Source organism: Echinops telfairi, unplaced genomic scaffold, assembly GCF_000313985.2.
Source record: "Echinops telfairi isolate 266 unplaced genomic scaffold, ASM31398v2 ScPeMD7_6;HRSCAF=24_1, whole genome shotgun sequence".
Taxonomy (NCBI): domain Eukaryota; kingdom Metazoa; phylum Chordata; class Mammalia; order Afrosoricida; family Tenrecidae; genus Echinops; species Echinops telfairi.
In genome coordinates, this window is record NW_022103903.1 from 19,874,838 (window position 1) to 19,884,781 (window position 9,944).

Here is a 9,944-nt window from a genome sequence, read left to right on the forward strand (position 1 = left end):
CTGCAGGACAGGTGAGGTGCAGGTCACATCCTGCGACACGCAGCCCTGAGTCAGTGGATAAACGGTGATGCATTGCCCTGGAACTTAGTGACTATTTCGAAAGGTGAAGACAAGAGAACTATCTTCCACTCTTTGCGCTACACTTCTAAGCCTCTGCAAAGGTAGGCTGATATTAAATATAGATTTATACAGTTTGTATGTAAATGCTTCTACGTCCAGTAATAATGGTTTTGGGTTTTTATATTTTAGCACTGAAGTGTTTATGTATGTGACATGTTAAATTGTACTATAGAGGATACAAGCATTCTAATTTATTCTTTAACCAATTCAGATTTTCACCTATTGAATTTTCAGGACTTGCTCACGTCCATAATTTGACCCATGGGGAAAAACATTATCTAACTACAATAGTTTTGGAATACTTCATGAGCAACAGGGAATGAATTCCTACACATAAATGAGCTTCCTTGTTTTCTCCCTCTCCTTTCAAGAAATGAATGACCTTTCTCCTGTAAGGCAAGGGCTGGGAGGACAACCTGTGCCAGCACAGAGCTGCTGCATGGATCTTGTGAACTGGTAATTTGCACTCTAGCACTTTTCTAGCTGTTCGAAAACTCCAGGAGTTGGCAATAAATACCCTGGTAATTTAGCGGGCTACTTTCATTTTGGGTGAAGTTTACGTGCAGATTGAAATTTTAATGCCTTCACACTACACATGTTGTCAGCAGTTGACCATGACCAAATCTGTATTACCGGCCTTGACCATGCTTTTCTGCCATTGGGTGAAGTTTCTGGAAAGGAAAAACCACCACTCACAGTGATTTGTTGTGGTGTTCCTCACGGTCTTTCCATACAACCAGCTCATGAGTAATCTCTAGCCTCCCTCCCACACGCAACCCAAAACTTGCATAGCCGGTAAAAACAACCACCACATTCAGATGATTACATTCTTGAGATCCTAGGGCATTGTGATATAGATCGTAGGCCCTTAGATGTGTCCTAGAGTTACTGCCTTTTTTGTTAACAACTTTTTAGCGTCTCTATGGCTACCCTAGGAAATTCTGAAAGAGTATTTTGCTTAAAGGATGATAGGACTTCCTGGGTGGCACAAACACTCACGACTGACGTTAGTTGAAGGTGAGTTCACCCAGAAGAAACACTTGGTCATCTATTTAGTGAGATTAGGAACCAGAACATTAAAATCTCAATACACACTTCTTTAACGGTGACAAAATTCACGTTATGAATAGGAAAGTTAATCCACTTTTAACTTTGTTTTGAAAATAGGATTGACCTTGCTACTGATTTGACTGTATTAGGTTAACTAAAACGGTTCAAGACCTCCCACCCCATTTTCTATGATTCAGATTAGAATCACAGTTGAAAACCGTTTCACATCACATGAAACAATACAGTCCTGTTAGCACACTCCCAATAAAACCATCTCTGAGAAGGTGGACTCCACCACTCTACAACGCACTTCAAATACCAACGGAAGCACATCCTCAGCACCCCGACTTGGGGTGCCACCTTCCCAGATAGAAGCCAGAATGGCAAGGGCCAAGTCTGATGGTGTTTTCAAAGTGCACGGTGCACAGGCAGGAATAACTAAGCTAAATTCTCTGTTACAAAACGATCATGTTAACTGATGACTGTACCATCCGATCATGTTTTAACATTCAAAGATGTAGGAGTCTCCAATTCAAAGGAGAGTTCCAACATTCTGCGGAAAACAAGAGGCCCAAACACTAGTTATAAAGATAGTCTTATAGAGCAACAATACATTTTCCACAGACAATCAAAGAGATCCTTATTCTGAATCCTGTTCTTATTTATCTTAAATGAGTGGAGATTTAAACTCAGACACAAAACACAATTTGAGTTATCTTCTCAAATTTTATTTTTTTTAAAAAGACAGATTTAAGATATGGTAAGAAATTACTAAGTTACTTTTTTTTTAATCTGCCAAGAGCTATAGTAATGGAATAAATAAATAAGATTTTTATTTTCAATGTTTATAGACATATTTATAAAAAAATGACTGAATTAGAACGCATTAAATGTTTCAATACACCACAAAGGGTCTTAGGCAAGGAAAGGCACATCATTTCCACAAGAAATAAAGACCACAGTTGGAGGTTAACAACCAGCCAAAGCTTTAGATCTTGTGGTTGTTTTCCTAGCTCTAGAGGGTCATTATGGTGGAACCTTCTTTATGGTAGTTAGCTGGAACAGACATCGATGACAGGGTGTTACTGTGACTCCAATGTAAGGTTACAAAATGAAAGCACTCCTTTAATAAACCTGTATGTGAAAGGAACAAAAATCCAAAATGGTTTGGTGGGACTGAAGCGCCCATTGACGTATTTAAGAGAGTTAAATGAAACAAAATACAACGAAAGATTAATCCTCTTGTTCTGAATGCATTAGAATGGTTTTAATTACAGGGTTAAAACTTCAAACACTTCATGTTTCACTTCCTTGCAGCCAGATGCTGTGTAGATGGAAACAGCTGTCATCTATCACTTCAGAAGAAGCTATAGGCCAATGTGAGGGAACGCATCATTGATAATTCCCCTGCTTGGCTATCTACAACAGAGGAAGTCTAAGGTTATGAAAAAAATAGGTTTTCCAAAGAAACTAAAGTTTCTAGTTGAACACATATACTTTTAATGTGAACGTCAACGAGCTATCAGCCTCCGATATCAGCAGAACCTGCTTTGGGTCAGTTTCTCACTACCTAGTTTTTCACAAAGGTGTGCCTCGTCGCTACTTTTTTAGATTGGTTTGACTGATAGAATCCTTCTCAGTCAATGGTATATATTTTGGTGGTATTAAAAAAAACCAAACAGCTATTATGCTATTTTTCATATGTGTCTTTGTGTATTTAAGTGCATTTCTCTATAAATAAAATTTATTTTCAGGATAAAATGGTATTTCCAGAAAAAAATAAAATTAAAAACATATGGAAGGGAGGCAAGGGCAAAGGATAATGAGAACGGCAGGTGGAGCAAAGGTAGCCCCTGCTGCTCACGCCACGCGGTACGCCTTCATTAAGGTGTACTCTTTCCGGTTGGTGTGGGCGGCCCAGATGAAGAGAGCAGAAGCCATGAACTGCAAGGGCGCCGAGACACAAGCCAGGCAAAAGGACCAACCAAATTCACCCGACACGTTCTCAGGCAGCCCCAGTTTCTGGTGGAGTAGTTCAATTCCAGCAACATAACAACTTACTGAGCCAAGTGTGCACAGACCTGGAGGGGAATAAAAAACAAAGCAAAAAAGAACACAGTAAGAACTTTCCAGAAAAGGCAACACATCAGGAATGGGTGGATGGTTAAAAGTTGTAACTCTTTGGATGCTAAGGAGTTAGGAGGAAGCTACACGCTAACTAGGATGAAACACCCACCTGCAAGGAGATGGAGAATGCCCGTGGCGATGGTAGGATATAAGCTCCGGCAGATACAAGCACAAAGTCCAATCAAAGCCCCAAAGCACATCAAACCTAGACTAACGAAGGGTAAAAGGAACTGGCAACGCCAAAGATCTGGTTTTAAAAGAACGAATAAGAAATGTTATGGTGACTTCAATACATTTTCTCAAAATGACAATTTCCTTCCTTTCCAATTAGATCTATTCTCAAAAGTTGAGAAAGGAGCATCTCAATACTGAGGCTTCTTTTCTAAAATACCTTGTGCAGAAGGATGCTTTGTCCGAATAAAAGTAAAAAGGACAAATAGCTAAGAATTAGTGCACTCTTAACATATGACAAAAAAAAAAACAACTACATGACCGGCACCACTCTACACAAACTAGGTACAAATTAATCCTCCCAACAAACTTAAGAAGCGAGTACTACTACCACTTCTTTTCATTAGTGGGGAAACTGAGGTAAGCGACTACCTTCTACAAGGTAAAGAGCCAGGATAAATAACGTGCACAAAGCACACTGATGGCTCTACACACAAAGAGCTAAGTCCTTACAGAAGGTCCCAGTTGGAATAACAGTAAACGAATGGTGGACATAAATCACTGCCTTGCCGGGCTGTAGAAAGACTAGATTACGCACAGCCTTTCAAAGCACAGGATCTGGCATCTACCAAGCACTCAATAAAGAGCAGTTTCAATGAGCCTACACTTCCTCAGCAACACAGAAAGAGAGCTGCTGACCTCGTAAAGCATAGCATTCCATTGCCAGTTAACTATCAGCAATGTATCAATAACGATCGGAAAGCCAATTCCACCTTTGTTGCTGGTTTTATTGTCTGGAACTACACAAAAGTCTGTTTCTAATTAATCTTTCTTCAAATTCTGGAAATAATAAACTTCTTCCTATGCACGCACTCCAATTCTAAAACTGAAGTGATCCCATTTACTGAGTGTTCCCTCTCATTACAAAGCAATTCTTCCTCTAGGCCAATGCTAGTATGTTTTTATAGCTCAGAAAACTGACCGTTGAAGACAGTACTTCCTGGACAGCCTGACTACTGAGGTATAGACCGTTCTTAATCTTACCTTTTTTTTTTTTTTAAACACTTACACCTTCGTTACTACCAGCCCTATCTGGATGAACTCGTCTGACTGGCCTGATGCTCAACTGACTCTCAGAGCTTTGCCAACTTTTCACACCCTCCTTTTCTGAATTTCAATAGCTCAAAGGTATTTAACTCAAATAAACTTACGTTTATCCTCACCAAATTTTCTCTTAAAAACAGGCTTTATCAAAAACCTATCTTTTGTGGGCTGAATTCTGTCACCCAATGTTCTGTGTCTCCCTCAACTTCATTAAGTTTCAATTTGGTAAGTACATCTAATTCTTAAATACGTTCTCCACAGGACAGAGTGCGCTGCATATTGTTTGTGATCTCATTTTAAGTTGACACAATCTACTAACTCCCCTAGCTCCCAAAGCAGAATTCAACACAAGGAAAATAAAGTTGTTTTCCCTTTTTCCCACCCCAGTTTTCCTGCTGAGATTAAAGTACTCACAGGTCCGAAGTAGATCAATTCCACTATTGTGGTTCCCAGGGTCCACAAATTTCTCCAGGAACTGCTCATTTAGTGTGAAACTTGTGCATCTTGTGACCATAACAAGTGATTCTGCAATAAGAATAACTGCTTATTGTTTTAATTACAAACATTTAACAATCATCTCTTTCAGTAGTTTGCTTCTCTGAAGTAATATAAGATGTGCCCAAAAGAGTGAACAGCCTCTATTCCGGAGAGACACAAGGACTCATCGATGTCCACTGCCCATTGGAAGGCCCTGGCTCTCACTGGCAAGCGTTAAGACATATAAGCCCAGTGAAGGGGAAGGGGGAAGGAGGCAGTAAAAGGATCGAGAAAATAGATACCAAAAGGACTAGAAGAATGGGGGGGAAAAGACCAAAACTAAAATAATTAGGAACTTTAATCTCTTCTAAGCTACCTCACTAGCAGTCTTTCCTGTGTTAAGTAATGGTGATTCCACCTTCCCAGTTCAAGACCAGAAGCTTTACAGTCCCGTTCCCCACCCCCACCCCGGTCCACCTAATTAGCAAATCCTGTGGGTTCCACCTTGAGGACATGTCCAGAATCCATGGCCCAACTTGTCGGGACTACTACCTCAGTAACAACGATCTCTCTGAATTACAGGCAGTCCCTGGGTTACCCAAGACTTCCTGTGTGCGTCTGTATGTCAAATTCATAATTAGGCTGAAGCAGGAGCATACAGTTTTCATTTAGCCTTACTTTATCGGTTCCCAAACTGATTTGGCCTATCCCCGTTTCAGAAAAAATTACTCAGCACCCACCTAGCAATTAAAAACTTTTATACTATAGCCCATAATCCAGAATAAAGTGTAGATACCTGCTTTTGCAGTCTCCTGGATCATTCCAGAGCACCCCGAGGGCAGTACTGCCCACTCTGGGAAACACTGTTTTGGTGCAAAAGGAGTCCTGGTGGTGCTGGGATGCTAACTGCAAAGCCAATGGTTCAAACTCACGAGCCATTCCGTGGTAGATCAGGCTGTCTGCTCCCAGAACCAGTGACAAAGCCTCGGAAACCCTATGTAGGGTCGCTGTGAGGTGGAATCTAGTTGATGGCAATGAGTTTGATTGGGTGGGTTAGTGCCAGGATATGCTTGCTGCCTTTTCTATAACTTCCCTGATTTAAAAGGCAGCAAGTAAAGGTGAATCGTTTGAAAATGGAGCTGTAAGGAAGGTTTGGTTCAAAGAGCCCTGTGGTGCTGTGGGTCGCTATCAGTCTGAGCTGACTCGATGGCACCTAACAACAGCTGCATGCAAACAAGGAGTGTGGAACACCAATGGAGGGAACTGGTCAGTTTTTTTTACCACCCCGCTGACTACACACAAGCCACCTTGCAAACAGCAGTAGAGAAGAGAAATCCTGGAGGAGCTTGGAAGAGCACATTCAAGAACTCTGTCTGAAGTGGTGGCCACCAAGAACAAGTGCACCAGACTGTGGCAGAGAGACTCAGAGGAGCAGCACTGAGACTATGGGATTCCTTCTCCTATCTGGTCCAAGACTATGGAACTGTGGGACAGAGTGAGAGGTGAGCTGACTTCCTGGCCCATGGAGGCAAAGGCCTGAGGACCACATGACAAAGACTAAGAACCAGAAAGAGAATAGGCTACCATGTGGCTGAGAGATGGAAAACCAGAGAGACTTGGCTGCTGCTTAGGAGACCAATGACTGTATCCTTATTATGTCTGATCCTGACATGTGAAAACCTGCTAACATCTCTAATAAACCCCCTTAATTTTGAGTATGGTGGGTGAGTTCTGTGTGACCATTCTAACGGGACTATCAAACTCAGTAAAGATGGCATAGCAGGAACAGTTGGCATCAGACTAGGTAAAGAAGGGTGAACAATGGAGTTTTATCTGACCCCTTTCTTGTGGCAATAGGAAAGCCAGAAGAGGTCAGGTATGTCCCCTCCGCTGCCCTTCACCTCACCTGCAGAGCTCAGCATGACTTGTCCCATTGCCACTTCAAAAATCTTTCTCTTTACTGTCTCTCTCCCTTCATTTCCACCCAGTAGCTTCCTTGCTGATGCTTGAACATTTTACGCATGCTCCCAAATTCCAACTACATCAAGACTTTACTGAAATGGTACCTTTGATGTCCATCCTGACTATCCTATCTAAAATCATAACCTACACCAGCCAACATTCCCATCCTCATGATTTCCAAATCTCCGTATTTGACACTTTTTCCATTGCAAAGATTCTTCTAACATACTACATAATTCACTTATTTTACTTCTTGCCTGTCAGCCCTTAGAAATAAGTCCAAGAAAAGAAAACCTGACTGACAGAGTCGATTCCAACGTAGAGCCACACCACAGGGCAGAGTTAAACTGCCCTTGGCGGTTTAGGAGACGTTTCATTTTTTACAGTAGACTGCTTCATCTTTCCCCCTGAAGCAGCTGGTGGTTTCAAACTGCTAGCCTTGCAGTTAGCAACCCGAAGGGAACCCAGGACTCCCCCATATAAGGACTTTCTTCTTGAACTACGGTAACTCCTTTTCCCTACATATGATCACAACTATCCTCCTGATAGGTGGTAACTCCAGTTCTCCCACTAGGATTGATGGCATTGCTTCTCCACTAAGAGGCCAATAAATGGGCTCATAGATAAAAACGATTCAGGTGCTCCCTACAGAAATCTTAAAATTTTCATTTCAATAACGGGAAATTAAAATTTCTAAATGCTGGTAAGAATGCTGGCAAAATAAACCTGAGAGAGAACTTCTTAGATTTGTTCCTCCTTCTATACGCAAACACTTAATCTACATAATCTAAATCAAGATTGTTATAAAATAATCTCAAACATATGCAGATATAAATATGGAGCTGGTCAAAGACTATGTTCTATGACTTACGGGGCAAATAATAAGATACCTAGGTATCACTCCAATGAACATCACACCCACGGTCATAGAGTTAGTCTACCTCACAGCAACCCTGCACGGGGTTTCCTGGAGTGCAAATCTTTACAGGTGCGGACAGCCTCATCTTCCTCTCTCAAGGAGCAGGTTGTGGGTTTGAACTATGGCCTTTGCAGTTAGCAGCCCAATGCCTAACCCACAGTGCCACCAGAGCTTCATATTAGAATACCCCGAGACCACCCAGCAAGTCATACTTGCTGACTTGACTTTGGAAACTGCTTATTTTTCCAGCTACTCGATGCAACTCTTCCAATGTACTACTTCCCCACAACATATGTGAATTAAGTTAAAAGCCTTTCAGTGAGTGGATAAATGCACAGAAATATTCTAAATAGCTTTCCCAAGACCGGACAATTCCTTGTCCAACCGGTACTAAGAAGTATCACGGTAATTCATGGAAATTGGGGAAGGAAGGGGGCAGGCTCGGAGAAGAGAGACGTTTAAGCTTTATTTTCCACAGAGAAAACCCACAGGCCTGCTTACATGTAGCTGTGCCGTCATCATGTCACTTTGTTTTTGGTAGTTTTTTTAATGGAATAAGTAAAGGAGAGACACATTAAAATAAGAGGAATACCTGTCTTTTCTGGTGGGCTTAACCAATGTGTTCTTTGGGGGATGGAAACGCAACGTCTCCACAGCCCCACTGTGCCATTATGTCGGAAGAGAACATCGTTGTAAGTCTTCTCATCTGCCTCATCACTAATGAAGTCCTCCCAGGTGCTTTTGTTCAATTCGCTGGAATTTTCTTGAATTGGACTTCGATATTCATACCAGAAGTCAGTGCCAATTGAGGCTGCCATGTAGATGGTGGAAATGAGGCTAAGCACACACGCAATTACAAACGCTGTAGCAAATCGGTTATCCATTCTGGCACTCAGACTGCTCTGTTTAAAACAGGGGGGAAATCACAAATGTTAGAATTCAAAGACAAAGATGAGTTGGGAAAGAATGTCTCAAAAAAGCCCTTTATCCTATCCCCCCAACCCTTGGTTATTGAAAAGTAACATATAATCAAACCATGAAGGTAATGAAATAAAAAGAAAAGGTATGCAGGGTCTTAGTTATGTTACAACTCAAACTCATGATCAAGAAAGTACTTATGGAATGCTCACGTACCCAGGATGCTACGGAGACAGAGGTCTTGTTCTCTAGTCTCTCACCTGCATACTAAAACAGACAACACTGAAATGGACATACACATTACAGATACAAACAGACAAGCCCAGAGTCAGAAGGGTCCAGTGGTCACATTATAAATCACAGGCTGCATTTTTAGTAAGTCGCAGAACACGAAATGTTCTGGTTTCGAGCTTCGAAAAAGCCATAGGGAAAGGAAGCGGCGCCTCCCAGTTACCTATGGAATTGAGAGCCTCGTAACGCAAAGGTAAGAATCCGGAGCTACTTGTGAAGACAGTTGTAGATGTTTGCTAAACCCAGGGGTTGTTCCGGGAACAGGCACGAAAGACAAAGAGAACAATAACAGAGAGGAAATCTAGAGACAAATCTCCCCACTAATTCTCTAAAGCTTCCACCGGAGTTAAACCATGCGTCTTGGAACTGTCAGTCTCCCCATTTCAGAAGGTCTGCACCTGCAACTTTGCTAATTCAAGTAAAAACACTAGCCCACAAAACCCCAGTGATCCCTCCACACCCAGACCGAAAACTCTGACTTAAGCAACATGACCGCTCCCAAGGCGTGCTGACAGGGCTGCACGACAGAGGTAAATGGCCGCAGTAAAACTCCTCAAGACGGATCCAACGCGGCCAGTCTGCAACCGGGGCCGCACCACCCGTCTTACAAAGGGCGCCCCGAAAACAGGCTCGCAAACAGAGGCTGCGGAGTTTGGAAGACGGGAAGTGACTCACAACAGCTCAGGACAACACAGTAATTGCCATGACTGCACAAGTTGGGTCCGTATAATTATTTTAAATCCCCTTTCATCCCGTGCTTTCAAGTGACCTTCGAGGACCAGGCACCAGCAGGGGTGGCTCGCCC

At 42.2% G+C, this 9,944-nt stretch overlaps 1 protein-coding gene across 2 annotated transcripts in view; it reads right to left on the reverse strand.

The window, feature by feature from the left end:
- Positions 1–1,882: 1,882 nt before the first annotated feature.
- Positions 1,883–9,944, reverse strand: part of CLDND1 (claudin domain containing 1) — an 8,431-nt gene continuing 369 nt past the window's right edge. The window contains exons 1-5 of one of the 2 annotated variants that reach the window (XM_004706450.2): positions 9,065–9,115; positions 8,523–8,832; positions 4,987–5,097; positions 3,407–3,544; positions 1,883–3,251 (exon numbers count right to left, since the gene is read on the reverse strand). In XM_004706450.2, the coding sequence (XP_004706507.1) occupies positions 3,031–3,251; positions 3,407–3,544; positions 4,987–5,097; positions 8,523–8,814 (762 nt within the window). In that variant the 5' untranslated portion in view covers positions 8,815–8,832; positions 9,065–9,115 and the 3' untranslated portion in view covers positions 1,883–3,030. Of the gene's footprint in view, positions 3,252–3,406; positions 3,545–4,986; positions 5,098–8,522; positions 8,833–9,064; positions 9,116–9,944 lie in introns of those variants that run through there. The other variant, XM_045286265.1, reaches the window with a different exon arrangement.